The following is a 20,290-nucleotide window of genomic DNA, read 5'->3' as shown; positions in this document are numbered from 1 at the left end:
CTATGGTTTCCAGACCCCACGGAAAAGGAACCCCAGTCCCCCTCCCCGTGGGCAAAGAGCAAAGTGCTGGGAAATAACTCAAGAGCGTGGGTCCAGCTGTGTCTACACCTTCCCCACTTCATGGAGGAGAAACCAGGCTTGGACAGACGACACAACTGGCCCAGACTCCTGCAGGCTCGACAGTTCATTCATTCATTCATTCATTCATTCATTCGTTTGTTCATTCAGCATGGATTTACCAAGCTCCCGTTGTGAGCTCAGCAATGGGCCTGTGTCATCCCACAGGATCCTCAAAGCCCTTCTGCAATCCCATTTCACAAATGAAGAAACTGAGGCCCAGGAGAGTCACACCGCTGGACATTTGGCACCTGGGGCCCCTCGCTCAGTCTCAGGTTGGGCTTGGCTCTGAGCCAGGTCATGGGATGTGAGAGGGGGTCTTGCAAGGGGGCCCCTTCAGAAACCCCTGCATGCCTAGAAAGGGTTTTCGGGGGGCTCTGTGAGGGGACCCCCAGCCAGCCAGACAAACCTATCCCTTTCTGGGGTGCAGGGCAGATGTCAGATCTGGGATGTCCTTTGCCCCTTCATGAAAAAAGAGACAATACCCCCCAAATGGCACAGCCTCTCAGAGACAGGCATGGGACCTGCCACGCCCTGCCCCCCGCTGTCCCCACTGGTCTGTTCCATCTCCAGGAACCCCATCCTGGGGTTTGACAGCCTCACAAAGAGCCTCTGCTGCAATCTGAGGCTTCTGCCCAGCGTGGATTCCAGGGTCCTGCGGTCCATTCTGGGTTCTATTCTGGGATTCTGTTATTCAATTTAGGATCTTATTCCAGAATGCTGAGATTTGATTAAACCGCATCCCCCACGGACGCCACTGTCACACTCGAGATGGGGGCTGGAACTTGCTTCAGAAGCAGCATTTGTGAAGGGGGGGCCTGCCTGTTCCCTGGAGTAGGGGGAGAAGCACAGAGCCAGCAAATGACCTGGCTCACTCTCCCCTCCCAGTTCAGGAAGAGATAAAAAGACAGAAGGGTCCACTCCACACTGTCTCCCCCAACACACACGCATGCACGCACGTGGGTTTTTGAGGAGAGGCAGGGGACAGGAGAGACGGTGGCTGTCTTGGTCTCTGGCGTGACCCAGCTGTGGCCCCCTAAGTCCCCGGCTGCGTGTGCGGGCATGTGCGGGCACGTGAGCCGGCCGGGTGGGCTCTTCCAGCACGGGGGGGGGGGGGGGGGGGGGGGGCCTCGTGCAGCAGCAGCTCCATCTTCTGGTGGAGACGGAGGGGGTGGCTCAGATAACCGTGCTCAGATGCGGTTGGCAGGCAAGGGGGGCCTTCCCCGCAGCAGCCCCTGTCACTCTTCCTGCAAGCCGCGAACGAGGCTCCAGCTCTGGTGCTGAGTGTGCTGATACCATTTCTGTGGGTGCCCTGGGGTGGGGGGAGGAGGCTCACCCGCAAGTCAGATCCTTTGCTAGGCAGGGGGGTGTCAGCTACAGAAGCTGGAGGCACACACACTCGGGGGTCGGGACTCCTGAGAACGCGCCCAGAGGAGACACGGCACGTGTCCCTCACAGACAAGGGTCTCTGTCGGTCTCGGCAAAAGCCGGAAACAACCCAGATGTCCACCACCAGGAGGATGGAAAAATCAATTGTGTATTCGTGCTGTGGAATACGACCCGGCAATGATAAAGCACCAGTCACCAATGTGTGTGGCACTGACAGGTGATACCCAGTCTCTTCAGCATCGTACTAAGTGGAGAAAAAAAATGCAGACGGTAAAGACCACATGTACTATGGTTCTGTTCATATTAGGTAAAAAGCGAGATGGGGAAAAGCGACCCAATGTTTTAGAGATATATTCATAAGCGCTAAGAACATGAAGAAAAACAGGGGTTGGTTACCATAAAAGTCAGGACAGTGACAGCAGAGGCTTGGGGACATGATCGGGATGGTTTCTGGGTATTGCTGGAGACCCCTCCTCCTTCCTCTCCAGCCATGAGCTGGTATCAAACCGAGACCCACAATCTAGACATATGATGACACTGCATCCTGTTCCTGAGTCTAGAACTGTCTAACTAGGTCTGCACTGTCTAACGTGGTAGCTGATCCTTGGTCTAGGACATTCTACATCTGTGCTATCCCAAACAGCGGCTGACTCCTAGTCTAGGACATTCTAGGTCTGCACTGGCCAACCTGGTAGCTGCCTCCTAGTCCAGAACATTCTAGGTCTGAACTCACCAATATAGTAGGTGACTCCCAGTCTAGAACATTCTATATCTGCTAACACAGTAGCTGACCCCTGATCTAGAACATTCTAGATTTGAGTTGTCCAATGTGGTGGCCACTAGCCACATGTGGCGGTTTAAGTTTAAATTTAAATGTATTAAGATCAAGTAACATTAGAAATTGTTCCTGAGGGGCGCCTGGGTGGCTCAGTCGATTAAGTGTCTGCCCTCAGCTCAGGTCATGATCCTGGGGTCCTGGGATTGAGCCCCATGTCTGGCTCTCTGCTTAGCAGGGAGTCTGCTTTTCCCTCTGCCCCTCCCCCCCGCTCATGCTCTCTCTCTCTCTCTCTCTCTCTCTCTCTCAAATAAATACATAAAATCTTTTTTTTTTTTTTAAAGAAACTGTTCCAGGGTGCCTGGGTGGCTCAGCTGGTTAAGCGTCTGCCTTCGGCTCAGGTCATGGTCCCAGGGTCCTGGGATCAAGTCCCGCATCAGGCTCCCTGTTCCTTGGGAGCCTGCTTCTCCCTCTGCCTCCACCCCCGTCTCTCATGAATAAATAAATTTTAAAAAGTTAAAAAAAAAGAAACTGTTCCCAAGTCACACTTGCCACATTTCAAAGACTCAACAGCTACACAAAGCCAGTGGCCACCAAATTGGACAGCAGAGACAGAACATTTCCATCACTGTGGAAAATTCTATCGGACAGCAATGGTCTAGAATGGGGATCTGCCAACTCCATTCTGGGCCTCTGTCTGTTTTTGTAAAGTTTTATTGACACACAACCACACCCATCCATTTATGTATTGTCTGTGGTTTCTTTTATGTGATGTGACAGAGGCCCTATGGCCCATGAGGCCAAAAATATTTACTCTCTGATCCTTTACAGAAGAATTTTGCTGAATCTTGACCTAGAATATTTCCAAAGGCTACTGTCCAATATGGTAGCCACCAGCCACATGTGGCCATTGAGCCCTTGAAACATGGCTTGTGTGACCAAGGAATAGAGTTTTAAATTTTGTTTATTTATAATTAATGTAAATATAAACTTAAATCTAAAAACTGATTCCTGACTCCATTCTTAGAAAACCTTTTAAGTATGTTTAGAGCAAGCGGGGTATGTGAACCTCCTTTTCTGACCATCAGTTTTATAGAATGCAAACAGCAAAGGCAGATCGAGCATTTCTGATAATAACTGATTGTCCAACTTCAGACGGACTGAAAAGCAGGACACACACTGGGTGTTGGACGCCTACGAGGGAAAAGGGAATGTGAGCTCTTACTAACTATGCTGATTGCCTGCTGAAATGATAATATTTTGGAGAGGTATTGGGTTAAAATGAAATCTAGTATGAAAATTAATTTCGCCTGTTTCTTTTTAATTTTTAAATGTTGCTCCTAGAAAAATGTGAATGCAATTTGTGGACTGCATTATATTTCTATTAGCACTGTCCTAGAACATTCACCAGCTCCTTATTCTCCTGATCACTGGATGACAGTTGTCTCTCCCAGTCATGACAATCGCAAATGTCCCCAGACATCACCCAGGGACCCATGGGGGCAGAATCACCCCCAGGGTTGAGACCCCCTTCTGACCTGATGTAACCCCTCCATGAGACAATGGAGGCTCTCGTGTGTTCCCGCACTCAAAAATGCGCCTGGCACGTTCCTACCTCCCAGTCTCGGCACACTCGGTCCCCACGCCACCCCCACCTCCATCTGCCACAGTCTTCCCCATCTCTCAAGACGCAGCTCAAACGCTCCCTCCTCCAAGAAGGCGCCTTGTTTGCCTGCCACCAAGTCATTGGCGGTGGGGCAGCCCCCTGCTTCCCCTCTGACCCCCCACCCCCGAGATGCCGCCCCCAGCTGCCTTATATCCGCTGTTCATTTAGTGCTCGCCCCATTACAGTGGGTTGAATAGGGACTCCCCTAAAACACGTCCAAGTCCTAAGCCCCTGAAACCTGTGAGCCCCTGAACCTTATTTGCAACAGGTGTCCTTACAGATGTCAGTAAGTCATGGATCTCGAGATGGGGTCATCCCGGATTTCGGGTGAGCCCTAAGTCCAATGACAGGTGTCCTTATAGGAGAAAGGCAGAGGGAGAGGGGAGACGTGTAGGCACGGAGGACGGCCATGTGGTGACAGAGTCAGGGATCGGGCTGATGCGTCAATGAGCCAGAGAACATCAAGGATTATGGGCGTCACCTGAAGCTGGAGAGAATGGAGCAGGTTCCCCCCAAAACCTCTGGAGGGAGCACAGCCCTGCTGATGCCTTGATTTCAGACTTTGGCCCTGAGAACTGAGAGAGGGCAAGTCTCTGTCGCTTTAAGCCCCCTAGTGCACGGTGCTTGGTTGCAGTGACCCCAGATCACTCACTGGCTCCCCCATTCACTCCTGCCCGGAAACCCTTCCTCCTAAAGCATCTCAAACCCCTGACTTCTACCTCCGCCATCCCTGCCCGAGTCGCTTCCTGACCAACTACAGCTCCCTGCTGCCCCTCTGGCCCCCTCCCTGCTCAGAGAGGCATCCCCAAGCACCCTGTCTGAACAGAACCTGCATTCGGAGTCTGAAAATCACTCTGAAAGACCCCCCGCTTCTCAGCTCCATGTTGCGCTCACCACCAGAAGCCCTCCCATTGGGTCCCACTTGGGTCACAGATCAGGTGCTCAGTACGCATCTGACATGTCTGCTGAATGAACCAATGTGTGCTGAGCACGCAGCCCAGGGTCTGCCCTGGAGGGGCCCCTAATCCCGGCTGCTGATGGAGCCCAGAGCCCAGCTTTGGCCCCCAACACAGAGGGAGCTGGGCCTCAGGTGGTGGAGAGGGAGGCTGGCTTTGACTCCATCAGGAAAATGGGAGCAGAAGAAAGCTAAGAAGAACTTAGCTGGGGACACCACTAGAAATGTTAGCAGATCTCCAAGAGGGTACGGATTTCTCTGGACAGAAGGGTCAGAGCTTCCAGCCCGAATCTGATCACACACACACACACACACACACACACACACAGAGGTCCACTGGACATGGAGGGACTGGGTGCCCGCAAAGTGTCTGCCGTCAAATCCCCGTTCTGCCGTTTGCTGGCCGCCCGACCTTGGACACATCCACTAGAACACTGCTTTGTTCCTCTCGGTGCCCGATGCCCCCAGGCTCCTGGTGCCCGGAGCTGGGCAGACAGCGTGTCGCTCTGAGACCCAGGGGCACTGAGCTTCCTCCTTGCATCCTGGGGGGAGCTGGCCGCCGTGCCGCGAGGCTGCTCAAGTGCTATCAAGGTCTCACTCCCCCCTGGAGAGGAAGTGAGACCTCCCGTCTGTGGCCGCTCCAGGGGCCAGCACGGAGGCCGGTCCCACAGCCACACTCAAACGCCGGCTGACCGCTCGACTGCGATGTCAGGAGAGACTCTGAGCCAGGACCATGCGGCAAACTCATTCCCTAATTCCTGACCCAGGGCCCCTGAGATAACTCATGCTGGTGGCTTGAAGCCACCAGGTTGTGGAATAATCGTTAGGCAGCAGGAGATAACTAATATGGTCCACAGAACCTCACTGTTCCCCCCACCCCCCGGTGCTAACCTGTACGGATGGACCTGCCCTCCAGTTCCGGCTCAGTTTGGGGAGGTGCCGGCAGAACATCCGAGGGAGGGACAACTGTGAATTCTCTTCTCAGATGTCACCTCCTCAGTGAAGCCTTCCGTGACCACCTTCGCTTCGGTTTCCTCCCCTCACTCCCCCCTGTTATACTCTTCTGGTGCCGAAGATCAGAGAGGTTAAGTCACTGGCTCACAGACACAGCAAAGACTGCTTGGAGCTAAGCAAGGAGTGCCGCCACAGCTCTCTACCGCTCTTGTCTCTACTTCGTCCCCCCTCAGAGAGGGACACCTTATTCTTCACTATGAGGTTGAGGCCAACCCCAGGACCATTTTTGGTGCTGTTCGGCGTCAAGTCAACCCCTGCCATGATCTCATGTTCCCAGCAGGTGCACCCCGATTATCCAGCCAGCCATGCTGTGCCCATATTCTCAGCACTTGTGGCCACAGATGCCACCCAAGTCGCCCCCAAATGCCTTTGAGGCTGAAGAGTCCCTGAGAAACGCAGAGGGAAGCGTGGACACCCCCAGAGGTCATGGGGTGCCATGGATCTCACTGTGGTTCCTTCGATTTCCACCCAGAGGCACTGCCCGGGGACTGGGCTCAGTTAGCTCAGGGGGACCACCCTCCCTTCACCGGGGACAGGGACCTCCTGCCCACCCCAAGAAGGCAGGGCTGACAAGGGAGAGCCAGCAGGGACAGAGCCTGGGCCAGCCCTGTATGACTTGCCCAGTCCCCTCCCTGCCCTCCCCTCCTCCCTCTCTCCCTCTTGCCCACTCTGTTCCAGCCACACAAGCCTCCTTGCTGTCCCTCCAACACGCTAGGCACAGTCCTGCCCCAGGATCTTTGCACGGGCTATTCCATTTGCCTGCTAATGCTTCCTCATCCTTCAGGTCTCAGCACGACACTAACATGCTGGGCCAGGTGCCCTTGTGCAGTATGCGACCTACACAACCACACACAACCACTCTGATGGGAAGTATGGAGCATGACATGCGGTAGGCACTCAATAAATGCTCTCTTTGGTGATCATTTCTGTCTGTCGGCACCTTATACCTCTTTCTGAGTCCAGAGGCATGTGGGCTTCACAGCTGATCCTAGGAAGGGCCTTAGGCTTCCCCAGGCTGAGAGCAGCCCCCCTCCCCAGACAGCACCTCAGACTCACCCCGGGCAAGGTCTTCTGTTCGTGCAGGGCAGTCTGAGCTTTGATGGCGGAGTCCCTGGCACAATAGGTGAGAAAGGCACAGCCTGGAAAGGAAAGAATTGGGGGTGTTAAGAGAAAGGAATGCGGAGACCCACGTTCACGGTCACATTGATCCCAACAGCCAGAAGGTGGAAGCAACCCAAATGTCCATCAGTGGATGAAGGATAAACACAACTTGTCGTTCCATCCACGCGCTGGAAACTGATCCAGCCTCAGGAAGGAAGGGACCCTGACACCTGCCACGACGTGGAGGACACTGTGCTCAGTGAGAGGAGCCAGACCCAGAAGGACACATCCCACAGGACCCCAGTCCCAGGAGGTCCCCAGAGGAGTCCTATCCACAGAGACAGAGGAGAGGGTGGGAGCCGGGGCTGGGGCAGGGGGTGGGGAGTCCGTGCTTCGTGGGGACAGAGTCTCCGTATGGAGAGATGGAAAATTCTGGAGACGGCGGGTGGGGGGGTGGTGATTGCACGACAGTGTGAGCGTGCTTCATGCTGCCGAGCTGCGGGGCGCCTGGGTGGCTCAGTCAGCTAAGCGTCTTCCTTTGGCTCAGGTCATGATCTCAGGGTCCTGGGATCAAGCCCACTGCATCAGGCTCCCTGCTCAGTGGGGAGTCTGCTTCTCCCTCTCCCTCTGCCTCTCCACCCCCGCCCCCGCTCGTGCTCTCTTTCTCTCTCAAATAAATAAATAAAATCTTTTTTTTAAAAATGCTTTGAGCTGTGCACTTAGAGATGGTTTAGACGGTAAATTTAATGTTATGTGTATTTTACCACAATAAAATAATGGAAAAGGAGGAAAAATTGTTTAAGATGGTAGATTTTATCTTCTTTTTTACTATAAGTTAAACAGAGGAGCCAACTTTTTTGGGGGGCAGGGGCCAACAGCAGTGGTTCAGCTGCCCCCCACCCCAAACGGTGAGCTAGGGAAGGGGAGAAAGGAGACCCAGCTGTTAAGTAAATTCGTGGCTGACGCTAGATAAAGAGATACTGAGAAGGCTAGGTGAGGTGCGGTGGGGGTGGGTGGGACAGCTGCTGCCTCGGAGCGGGGGTGCACCAGCAGCCCCCAAAGACGCAGAAGGCTCCCCGGGACGGGACGGGGCGAGGAGCACCATGGCTCTGCATGGACGTGCTTCGTGGCCTCGCATGGGGCGCCTCTGCCTCCGTGGACGGGGCGCCACCTCTCTCTGGGTCTCAGTTGTCCCCATCAGAGAGGATGGTCCCAGTGTAGAAGGGGGGGAGGGACAAGGGGCGGGGGAGGAGCTAGAGGGGGCGTGGCGCAGTGGCCAAAGGCAGAGCCAATCAAGAGAGGAAGGGGCGGGCCAGCCCTGAAGTGGTCCAGAGCCAGGGTGTGATTGACTGGACGTCGTCTTGGGGTGGGGGTGGGGCTGGGGCGGGGTGCAAAGCGTGAGACCTGCAGAGACAAGAGACATTGAGAGAGACAGAAGCAAGGAGAGAGAAGGCCCCAGAGAAAGGCTGATGAGATCAAAGGTATTTGAAAGATGTTTGCCTGAGGCCGGGTGTGGGATGCAGGCAGGTGTCAGGTCCCCTTCGACGGACCCAGGGGACCGGGCCTCAGCCCTGGGCTTTGCCTCTAACCTCTGTGGACCTCATTTTCACTGCGTGTGAAATGAGACCATCGTTGGCCGCTCTGATGCTGTTGGACCCTGTGTCCACCACCCCCACCTCCCTCCCTCTGCCTCCCCCTCCCCCGCAGGACCCCCTGCGCAGAAGCCCTGGGAACAGCTTCGTGGTGCCCATTTTTGCTCCAGGCAGGAGCTAATTAAAGCCCTATCCTTCCTTCTGGGATGAGCTCACCAAGCCCCCACTCCCACAGGCGGGGCCGGTTGGTGGGGAGGGGTCTGCCTCAGGCCTGACAGGCTCCCTTGGAACCCTGGGGAGAAAGGCACCAGGCAGAGCTGAGGATGGCTTCTAGCATTTAAAAAACATTTGTTGTGAGAATGTAAAATGGTGCAGCCCCTGTGGGAAACAGTTTGGCGGCTCCTCAAAAAAGTTAAACATAGAATTACCATATGATCCAGCAATTCCACTTCTGGGTCTATACCCAAAAGAATTGAAAACAGGGACTCGAACAGATATTTCAAACAGATATTACACATATTCACAGCAGCATTATTCACAACGGCCAAAAGGTAGAACAACCCAAGTGTCCACCAACAGACGCATGGATAAACAAAATGTGGTCCATTCATACACTGGAATATTATTCTGCCTTAAAAAGTGGGGAATTCTGACCCATGTTACAACGTGGATGAACCTTGAGGATGTTATGCTCAGTGTAATAAGCCAGACATAAAAGGACACATCCCTCAGGACCCCACTCCCAGGAGGTCCCCAGAGGAGTCCCGTCCACAGAGACAGAGAGGAGAGGGTGGGAGCCGGGGCTGGGGCAGGGGGTGGGGAGTCCGTGCTTCATGGGGACAGAGTCTCCGTGTGGGGAGATGGAAAGTTCTGGAGACGGAGGGTGAGGGTTGTTTTACAACAATGTGATTGTGCTTAATGCCATTGAGGTGTGCACTTAAAAATAGTTAAGATGGGGGGGCGCCTGGGTGGCTCAGTCAGTTAAACGTCCGACATGTCTTGGCTCTGGTCATGATCTCAGGGTCGTGAGATGGAGTCCCATATAGGGCTCGGCGCTCAGCTGGGGGGCCTGTTTGAGATTCTCCCTCTCCCTCTGCCCCTCCCCCACCACTCTCTCTCTCTCTCTCTCTATCTCTAAAAATAAACAAATCTTTAAAAAATGGTTAAGATGGGGCGCCTGGGTGGCTCAGTCATTAAGCATCTGCCTTTGGCTCAGGTCATGATCCCAGGGTCCTGGGATCGAGCCCCGCATCGGGCTCCCTGCTCAGCTGGAAGCCTGCTTCTCCCTCTCCCACTCCCCCTGCTTGTGTTCCCTCTCTCGCTGTCTCTCTCTCTGTCAAATAAATAAATAAAATCTTAAAAAAATAAAAAAATGGTTAAGATGGTGAATTTAATGTTATGTGTATTTTACCAAAATAAAAAATTGTCATTGGGATATATTAAAAACATACCCCCCCGGGCGCCTGGGTGGCTCAGTTGGTTAAGCGACTGCCTTCGGCTCAGGTCATGATCCTGGAGTCCCGGGATCGAGTCCCACATCGGACTCCCTGCTCGGCGGGGAGTCTGCTTCTCCCTCTGCCCCTCCCCCCTCTCATGCTCACTCTCTCTCTCTCTCAAATAAATAAATAAATCTTTAAAAAAATAAAAAATTAAAAAAGTTAAAAAAAAACATACCCCCCCAAGAAAAGTGCAGAACATGAAAGTATACAATGTAGCAAATAATTATAAAATCATGTAACCATTTCCCAGGTCAAGGAATAGAACATGGCAGTCACCGGAAACCCCAGTGCCTCCCATCCCATGACAAGCCCTCCATCCGCCGGAGGTGACTGCTATCCTGGCTTTTGTGATAACCACGTCATTGTTTTTCATTATGGCTTCCCGCCCCGTGTGTGTCACTAATCAGTGTAGCTGAGTACTTCCTGCTTTTGAACTTATATAAACGGAATCATAGCATATGTATACTTTGTGTCTAGATTCTGTTACTCAACAACAGATGGTTGTGAGTATCAGGAGTTAATTCCTTTTCATAGTTGTGTAATATTTTCTCCTGTGAATATACTGCAAGTTGGCTATCCATTCTCTTGTGAGTGGGCATCTGGGTTGTCCACTGTTAGAGACAATCATGAATAACGCTGCCATGGAACATTCTTATATAGGTGCTTTGATGCACAAAGGCATATCCAGGAATGGGATTGCAGGTTATAAGGTAGGTTTATGTTTAGCTTTAACGGGTTCCTTCAGTTTTCCAAAATGGGTTGTACCAAAGAATTCTCCAACCAACGGGTCTGACAATATTAATGCTTCATTTTCACCAACCCTTGGTTTTACCAGCCTTTTAAATGTAGTCATTATGGTAGGCGTATCACTGCATTTCATTGAGATTGTAACATACATTGCTATAGTTATTAATAAAGCCAGGCACCGTGTTGCTTTGTAGGAGTTCTTTATGTGCTGTGTAAATAAAGAATACTTTGGATTCTTTTGTGGTTACATCTGATGCACACATCTTCCCCCAACCCATGGCTGGTCTTTCTACTCTTTTTTTGGTGTTTCTATTTTCTGAATTTAATCCCCCAAGGTCTTCAGGGAAAGGAGAGGCACTAAGACAACTAGCCTAGGGCCTGAGAGAAATTAGGCACAACCAGCAAGAAATTGCACTGCAAGAAGATGTGAAATAGAAGCAAAACCCTTCCCCCTTGGGCGCATTCCTGCCCGTGAGGCCTCATTTGCAGAACATGGAGTGTGCTGGTCCTGGGAGGCTAGGCTAGGACCCCTGAGCGGCCTTCCAGGCCATCAGCCTCTGGGTTCGGAAGGTTTTCAGCCAGAGGGACAGAAAGACCAAATTGCATGCCACTGTCCCCGGTGCTGAAATGCTTGCCTGTTCTCTTGACCCCTTAGTTTCTCTTTTCTAATGGGGAGAAATGTGTGATGTTTACCCGTTTCTGGGTAAACACAGCCTCGACGTTCAGTTAGTTCAGTTCCTATTAGGGTTTAATTGGATCCCCCCTCCCCAAAATTCATATGTTGCTGTCCTAACCCCTCAGGACCTCAGAATGGGACCTTATTTGGAAAATGAGCCATTGCATATGTAATGAGTTAAGGTGAGGTCATCCTGGAGGAGGATTAGCCCCAGTGCCATAGGACTAGTGTCCTTACAAAAGGAGGAAATTTGGGCACAGAGACACACACTCAGGGAGAAGGCCATGTGATTATGAAGGCAGAAATCTGGGGGATGTATCGACAAGCCCAGGGACTTCCAACAAACCACCAGAAGCTGGGAGAGACCTGAACCAGATTCTCCCTCCATTTTGAAGGAACCAATTCAACCCACACCTTAATCTCAGACTTCTGGCTCCCCGGACAGTGAGCAAACATGCTTCTGTTTTTGAAGACCCCTGGTTTGTGGTACATTTTTTCCGCAGCCCTAGCATCCTAATATAGTCCCCAATCAGCACAGACTTTCAGGGGTATTAATAAAGTTCACTGGCTTCTAATACTAACAAACTTGTACTCAGTATGGACTCACTCAATCCTTATAACAACCCCACAGAGTAGCTGCTAGTATTGTCTTCATTTTACAGATGAGTGTCCAGGGCAGAGAGTGGGGAAGGGACTTGCCCAGGGCCTCACAGGTGGTAAGTGTGTGCTCATCCAGGCTCCATGGACAGTTTGCCTGGAGCTTGCATCTTTTAAAAAATTTCCCCAGGGCCTAGGGTGAGGATCACAGGCCCCTGATTCACCCTTTCCTGAAAGGAGCTTTAAAATCGTGTCAGGATCAAATGCAGGTTCAAATGCATGGACCTCATTTTAATTGTTCGAGGTCTGTTTGCTGTAGCCTAGTCCCACAGAGACCTTTTGAGGGAAGTCACAACCCAACCAAAGCCTACATCGGGTGAAATTCTCATCTCAATTTCAGCCCTGGCCACCCCTACCCCACACATCAGCCTCACCAATGACAAGGGGGCCAAGTCTGGTGTCCAGCAGCCCCTTCCCATGCTGGCCAACCCCTGGGGTTCTTCCCAGAGTGCTCAGCGCTTGACCATCCCTTCAAACCCACACCCATTTTCAAAGCCTGGACAAGGACTGATCTGGGGTGGGGTGCTGTTAATGCCCACAGATCTCTCTAGGCCCAAAGACAGAGCAGGGACCAAAATGGGGGAATCACTGGGGAACAAGAGTATGTATATATGAAAGTTTCCTAATAACTAGATCCGTGTCATCACAGCTCCCTTGGGAGGGAGGGAGCTCCCCATCTCTGGAGGTAAGCAGCAGTGACTCCCCAGAGAGGAAACTTCTTTGCCAGAGAATCCTCAGAGTCCCTCCTCATGCTAAGATCCTCTGCTCTCTGGTCTGAGATCTGAGCTTTTGGGATTTCATGACTCAAAGTTGTAATGATGATGATAATAATAGTCAGTGTCTGCTGAGCACCAGGCATCCTTACAGGGGCACGTCACTGGTATCAACCCTTTGAGACCTCAGACTAGCCCAAGAGAATTGCATGATTGTATTTATTATTATTGTTATTATTAAAGACTTATTTATTTAGAGAGAGCAAGCACAGGGTGGGGGAGAGGCAGAGGGAGTGAGAATCTCAAGCAGACTCCTTGCTGAGCATGGAGCCCGACGTGGGGCTCGATCCCACGACCCTGAGATCATGACCTGAGCCAAAACCAAGAGTCGGACGCTCAACCGACTGAGCCACCCAGGCGCCCTGGTATTTTATTTATTATTATTTGCATTTTGCAGGTAGAGAAACTGAGACAGCAGCCACACAGGTAACATAGTGATGGAACTCCAGAGGACTAACTCCAGTCTGTGCCTCCTCGACCTCAATATTCTCCCTTATAAAGATAGTAGTAGTTACGACAACAGCTCCATCACGGAGCACTTGGACAAGGTGGCCATTATCTTGGGGGCTTGGTTCCACCCCCCTCGCCCCCTCTCCTCCCTGCAGGAATCTTGTAAGGTGGGTCTTATGCAGACTATGCAGGGAGGTTTGCCTAAGATGCAGGAAAGGGTAGAGCCAGAGTTTGAACCCAGGGGCATCTGACGTCATGGGTTTCACTGCCATCCACTGTGCTTAGAGGCTTTGATCTCCAGGGTGTGGCTGTGGAGTGGCAGGGGCTCCCAATTCTGCCATCTTCCTTGAAATTCACTCAAAACCTTTGATGTTTTAAGGCAAAGGTGGCCTTAAAAGCATCTATGTAAAGACAATTATGCACCACCTTCCATCTAGTGTAGACACCGATTGTTTGATGTGCAGATCAATGGAATCATTAGGGGGTGACCTAACAATACAGGCCTCCCAAACATGGGCTCTGGGGCAACCCCACAGAGCCTTCAGTGGTGGGAAGAATTGTGCCCAACTTACAGATGAGAAGACTGAGGTTCACAGTGACCCAGGTCACCTGGAGCCCATACCTGCATGACCCCATTGCCCAGGGCTCTTCCCCCAGCCCACAAGGACACTCCTCTATCCAGCCTGGGAGATTCTGTCTCTGAGGAGGGGGGCAAAGTTGACCATGGTCCCTCCGCAGCAACCGGTCTCTGTTCACCCTGGGCTCCAGGGAAAACGCCCTGACTAATGGGCGATCCTAAGGCTCGCAGGCTGGGAAAAGGCGCAAAAGACACACCCCCATGTGTGGTCAGCCTGGGACAGAGGGTGGGACAGAGGGCTAGGGGAAGCCCAGAGGACAAAGGATGGCTCTGTCTGGCGCTGAGGGTGTAGGGAGCAGGCTGGGGAGTTTGGCAGGTGTCAAGCGATGTTGTTGGGGGGCGGGGAGCATAAACACTTTGCTCAGCAGGTGAAGACAATGAGCTGAGTCGAAGGCAGTGGGGAGCCACAGAAGATGTGTGGGCAGGGGAGGGCACAAAGGTGTGTGCTGGGAAGATCTTCTGGGGCCAGCATGGAGGAGGGACCGAAGTACAGAACAGAAGGCTAAGGTCAGGAAGGCGAGGACTGAGCTGGGGCCATGGGGGCAAAGAGGAGAGACGGATGAGACCTTCAGAAGGGGTCTCTGGGGGGCAAGGGGCTGGGGGTAGAGGCGGGGCGGAAGCCCAGGGCCATCCCTGGGAGGGTGTAGCGGACTGTATGGTGGCCCTCCAGAAAAGATATGTGTACATCCCAGACCCTATGCGTGGGAACTTATTTGGAAAAAGGGACTGTAATTAAGATGTAATTAAGGATCGGGGCGCCTGGGTGGCTCAGTCGTTAAGCGTCTGCCTTCGGCTCAGGTCTGGTCCCAGGGTCCTGGGATCGAGTCCCGCATCGGGCTCCCTGCTCCGCGGGAAGCCTGCTTCTCCCTCTCCCACTCCCCCTGCTTGTGTTCCCTCTCTCACTGTGTCTCTCTGTCAAATAAATAAAATCTTAAAAAAAAAAAAGATGTAATTAACGATCTTGAGATGAGATCCACCCTGGATAACGAGGTGGACTCCAGATCCATTGACAAATGTCCTTGTGAGAGACAAGAGGGGACACAGAGAGAGGAGAGACCACGTGAAGACGGAAGCACAGATGGAGGGATGCAGCCACAAGCCAAGGGGAGCCTGGAGCCCCTGGAAGCTGAAAGAGGCAGGAAGATCTGTCCCCTGGAGCCTCCCGAGGGAATGCAGGCCCTTGATCTCGGACTCCTGTTCTCAAGGACCGGGGCGAAGTCTGCCCTTTTAAGCTAAGTTTGTGGTCATTCGTGACCTACGTCCCAACAGACTCACTGCTCACTGGATGGAGATCCAGTAGGAAGAACAGTTTGGAAGAAAGATGCAGAATCTGGTTTGGGTCCTCAGACCCATCTGGGGACTTGGGAGACATCAGGGGAAGGACCACCCCCCAGGACTGACTAAAAATCCCCCAAATGTCCCAGCAAGGAAGTACCAACTGAGGACAGAGCCAAGCCCTGGGTCAGACGCCATGGCCTCAGCTGGAACCCTCCTTCTAAACTGGCAGATATTTGCATCCTGTGTTACAGATGCGTGAACCCAGGCTCAGAGGGGCTTAGCAGCTTTCCTAAGGTCACACAGCAAGTCACAAACAAGGCCTGGAACTGAACCCAACCTGGGGGTGGGCACAGGGCTTCTGAGTTTCAGGAAATCCCAGAGTGTGGGGGACTACTTGAGTGGCCTAAATAAAAATAGTTTTTAAAGTTGTTTTTTCCTTCTTAGTATTCATGGTCATTATTTTCATGCCTAAGTGTGGGATTTCTGTCACTTCCGGGGAACTGGGCAGGTCTGGGAACTGGCCATGTCTCCCCGCACCCCACGCTCGGCCTCTCACCCACCACCCTGGAGCTCGCCGCGCCTTGGTCCACACACGCCCGCCCTCATCTGTGTCGCCCATCCTTTCTCCTCCACCCCGCGACCCGGCCTGTGTCCCTTCCCGAGGAGGGGGGTCAGGCACCCCTGCGGCTCTCCCTGAGCCCGTGAGGCACTCTAACTGCCCATCAGGAGTTACTGTCCCACTGGACTCGGAGGCCCTGAGGGTGAGAACCAGGTGTGCTGGCCACTGCACCTGTCCCCAGGGCCCAGCACTGGGCCCAGCACTCTGTGTGCTCAGCAAGAATTTGGCCACAGCTCACAGCCTCCATACTGGTAGAGTGCCCATCCATGCCCTCCTGGACATGTGGTCCCCTCTGCCCTGGTCTCCCCACACCGCTGCCTCCCTCACCCCTACAACCGGCCCCCAGGGGCCACCAGAGGGCGCCTGTGAGCACCTCGTCTGCCCACAGCCCTCCAAGGCTCCCTCCTCCCTGGGGTACAAGCCTAATCCTCCCCACACGGTTCCTAAGGCCCCCACAACCTGCCCTCTTCCCTCCCTGTCCTCCCCTCCTCCCTCTCTCCCCCAGCCCACTCTGCCCCAGCCACACATGCCTCCTCTGTTCCTCCAAATGCCAGGCCCTCCTGCCCCAGGACCTTTGCACAGGCTGTTCCAGAATTTGCTTCTCCAGATCTCTGCATAGTTCACTCCCTTCCTTCAGGTCTTGGCTCAAATGTCACCTCCTTAGTGGAACCTCCTTTGAGCACGCTGTTTAAAGTTACGGCCCTCAATCACCCCCTCACCCGGCTCTATTTTTCCTCTGCCCCCATCACCATTTCTATGATGCATACAGGTTTCCCTCACTATCCAAAAGTAGAGTGTTCCTGTGAAACCTCCTGTCAGCCTAAATGGCATACAGCAAGGAAGCAACCACCTTAATTTATATGGAAAACTTTTTGAACATTCCCACACTCAAAAAATAACCTCCCTGGGCGCCTGGGTGGCTCAGTTGGTTAAGCGACTGCCTTCGGCTCAGGTCATGATCCCGGAGTCCTGGGATCGAGTCCCGCATCGGGCTCCCTGCTCGGCGGAGAGTCTGCTCCTCCCTCTGACCCTCTTCCCTCTCGTGCTCTCTATCTCTCATTCTCTCTCTCTCAAATAAATAAATAAAATCTTTAAAAAAAAAAAAAAATAACCTCCCTTAGGCTTTTCGGATACTTTAGGACACATCTTGCTAATGGATGCACAGAATGAACCAAGGTAAAGCACAGATGCTCACACGGTTCAGAGCCCTGGCGGGGGGGAGCATTGCCTCTGTAAGAGCTCACTGCAAAACCAGCGCTGAATGCTCGTTTTGCTTTCTGCTTTTATTCATAAAAGCAAATATCCCCTTCTGATTTCTTCCGGTTGCCAAAAAGAGGTATTCACGTAGGCCTTTCGTGGAAGTGAAGTAGGGTAATACAAACTTTCCAAAAGCAGGGGGTGCCCACATTATATTTATTTCTGTTCCCCACGCCCACTGGAATGTCCCTTCCACAAGGACAGAGGTTTTTACATTTGATTGGGGGGGGGTACCTAGATAGTGCCTGGCACACAGTAGGTGCTCAATGGATACTCGTTGCCTGAATGCTTGTGTTTTCAAGCTGACCTGCTAATATCAAGGTGACCTCTTTGAGGGCAACGGCATTTGATCCATTTTCATTCCTCCCCTGTCCTACCCTGCGTGGCATGGAGTTATTCAGTATTTCCCGAGCACCTATTATGCACCAGCTGTACAATGGAAACAGACGCAGGAAAGACCCCTTGTTCATTGCTGATCACTAACATCTCCCGCTTCCTTCGCCAGCAAGGACCGACCACAACAGGTCGTGTGAACCCTCCTCTCAAATCCCGTGGGCCCCCAACCCCCTGCACTCCAGGTGCCCCATGTTCTTGGTCTTTAACCTTGGCTCTGTGATCTAGCCCGGCCCACTGCCCCTCTCTACTGTGTGATCTTGGGTCACTTAACCTCTCTGAGCCTCCACTAAGGATTACAGAAGACAGTCCCATGTGCTGTGGGGCCACCCTCCACCAGCCCTCTGCCCCCGGACACCCTCTCTGTTCCCCTCCATCCTTTCAGCCCCAGGCTGTCCCTACCTACTAACAACAGTGGGGTTGACAGGCTCTCTCCTATATTCATCACGCCTCCCCTCACTTACAAAGTCATTGGCTCCTGTGCAGGAGGGCAGGGCTTCATGCCCGAGGCTCACGCTCCTGGACCCCTCCATCCAGTGCACCATCTCTGGGGTGGCCTCCTCCCTCCCCGGCTGAGCTCCTCCTCTGCCCCAGACTTACTCATCAGGGCTCCTCAGGCCTCGTCTGGACACGTACCCCCAATCTCCTGCCCACAGCCATCTTGACTCTTCCCACAGACTGTCACCACTGCTACACCGCTGGTCCCTCCATCCGTACACCCACCCACATGTCCATCCATCTGTAATCCCTTCATTTACCCATTCTTCCACTTATCCACCCATCCATCCATCCATCCATCCCTCCCTCCCTCCATCCATCCATCCATCCACCTGTCCATCCAACTGTCCATCCACCCATCTGCTGTGTTCCAGGCACTATTCTAGGCCCTGGGGACACAGCCATAAACACAAAAGGCAAAAGACTTCGTCCTAATGGGGTTTCCTAATGGGGGAAGGAGAGAAAAGCAAAATAACATAAAAAGCAAAATCTATGATCTATGGTATGTCAGAAGTCTTCATTTTCACAGGGGGAAAAAAGGAAAGCAGGGAAGAAGGGTTTGGAGTGCTGGAGGGTGGCTGTGATTATAAATCACGTCTGCGGGGAGGCGGCATCGAGAAGGTGAAGGTTGAAAGGTATGAGGAAGGAGGATGCGAGTATCTGGGGGACAAGGAGGCTTCGCCAAGGAGGTGACATCTGAGCCAAGACCTGGAGGAAGTGAGAGAGTGAAGCCTGCAGAGATTTGGGGGAACAGCATCCCAGGTAGCAGGGATAGCTCATGCAAAGGCCCTGGGGCAGGACTGACCTGGTGTGTGGGACAGACAGCAAGGAAGCCCGTGTGTCTGGGGCAGAGTGGGTGAGGGGGAGAGAGGGAGGAGGGGAGGGCAGGGAGGGGCGGGGCAGGTCATGCAGGGCCTTGGGGTTGCAGAGAGGACTCTGGTCACTCTCTGGAATGGGGCCATCCCAGGCATGTGGGGGTGCTGAGCAGCATCCCTGGCCCCCATCCACTGGATGCCAGGAGCACCACCAGTTGCGACAACCACAGATGTCCTGAACATCACCTGGTGTCCCCCGGGGGCAGGACTGTCTCTGGCGAGAACCACTTTGCTAGATCCCTTCCTCTTCTCTACCTCCCCGACGACAGCTGATGATTTGACCCCTTAAATATGTCTCCCCAGGGGCACCTGGGTGGCTCAGATGGTTGACCGTCTGTCTGCCTTCGGCTCAGGTCATGATCCCAGGGTCCTGGGATCGAGTCCCGCATCGGGCTCCCTGCTCCTTGGGAGCCTGCTTCTCCCTCTGCTTCTCTCTCTCTCTCTCTGCCTCTGTCTCTCATGAATAAATAAATAAAATCTTTAAAAATATGTATATATGTCTCCCCAGTACCCTCAAGTCAAAGCCAAGATTACCTGCCTTTGCAGTCCTTCCCAGCCCCACCACCGCTGCCTTCTGGACTCTTCTCTCAACATTCCCTCCATTGCCCTTAACTCCGATCCACTTGTAATTCCCCAGACGTGCAGCCTTCAGGCCTCAGGTGCCTGACTCTGGAATTCCAGCCCCTCCCCCATAGCCCTGCTCTCCTCTATGCAGCTTTTCCCCCAAATTGTGGTAGAATACACATAACATAAATTTATCATCTTAACCATTTCTAAGCGCACAGCTCAGCGGTATGAAGCACACTCTCATCCTCATGCAGCCACCCCCACCCTCCGTCTCCAGAACGTTCCATCTCCCCACACGGAGACTCTGTCCCCACGAAGCACGGACTCCCCACCCCCTGCCCCAACCCCCGGCTCCCACCCTCTCCTCTCTGTCTGTGTGGACGGGACTCCTCTGGGGACCTCCTGGGAGTGGGGTCCTCCTGCGGGATGTGTCCTTCTGGGTCTGGCTCCTCTCACTGAGCCCGGTGTCCTCGGGGGTCCCTCCGAGTCATGGCAGGTGTCAGGGCCCCTTCCTTTCCAAGGCTGGAGCGTGTTCCCGCGTGGGGACGGACCGCACCGTGTTTATCGATTCATCCTTCAGTGGATGCTTGGGTTGTTTCCACTTTTGGCCCTTGTGAATTGTGCTGCTATGAACATCAGTGTGCAAATAGCTCTTGGAGACTTTCAATCCTTTCGGATCTGTATGAACTGCTGGCTCATGTGGCAACCATGTGTCAGTTTCTGAGGAACCGCCAGACTGTCTTCCAGAGCGCCGC

General features: G+C 53.1%; 1 protein-coding gene across 4 annotated transcripts in view; it reads right to left on the bottom strand.

Moving 5' to 3' along the window:
- CELF5 (CUGBP Elav-like family member 5) overlaps nt 1-20,290 on the bottom strand; it is a 51,253-nt gene that overhangs the window by 22,305 nt on the left and 8,658 nt on the right. For all 4 annotated transcript variants that reach the window (XM_027586553.2, XM_027586554.2, XM_027586556.2 and 1 more), the window contains exon 2: nt 6,973-7,055. In XM_027586553.2, coding sequence (XP_027442354.1) covers nt 6,973-7,055 — 83 coding nt within the window. The remainder of the gene's footprint in view (nt 1-6,972; nt 7,056-20,290) is intronic.

The sequence above is a fragment of the Zalophus californianus genome, chromosome 1 (genome assembly GCF_009762305.2).
Source record: "Zalophus californianus isolate mZalCal1 chromosome 1, mZalCal1.pri.v2, whole genome shotgun sequence".
NCBI classification, from domain to species: Eukaryota; Metazoa; Chordata; class Mammalia; order Carnivora; family Otariidae; genus Zalophus; species Zalophus californianus.
This window is presented reverse-complemented; position numbering and strand designations above follow the sequence as displayed.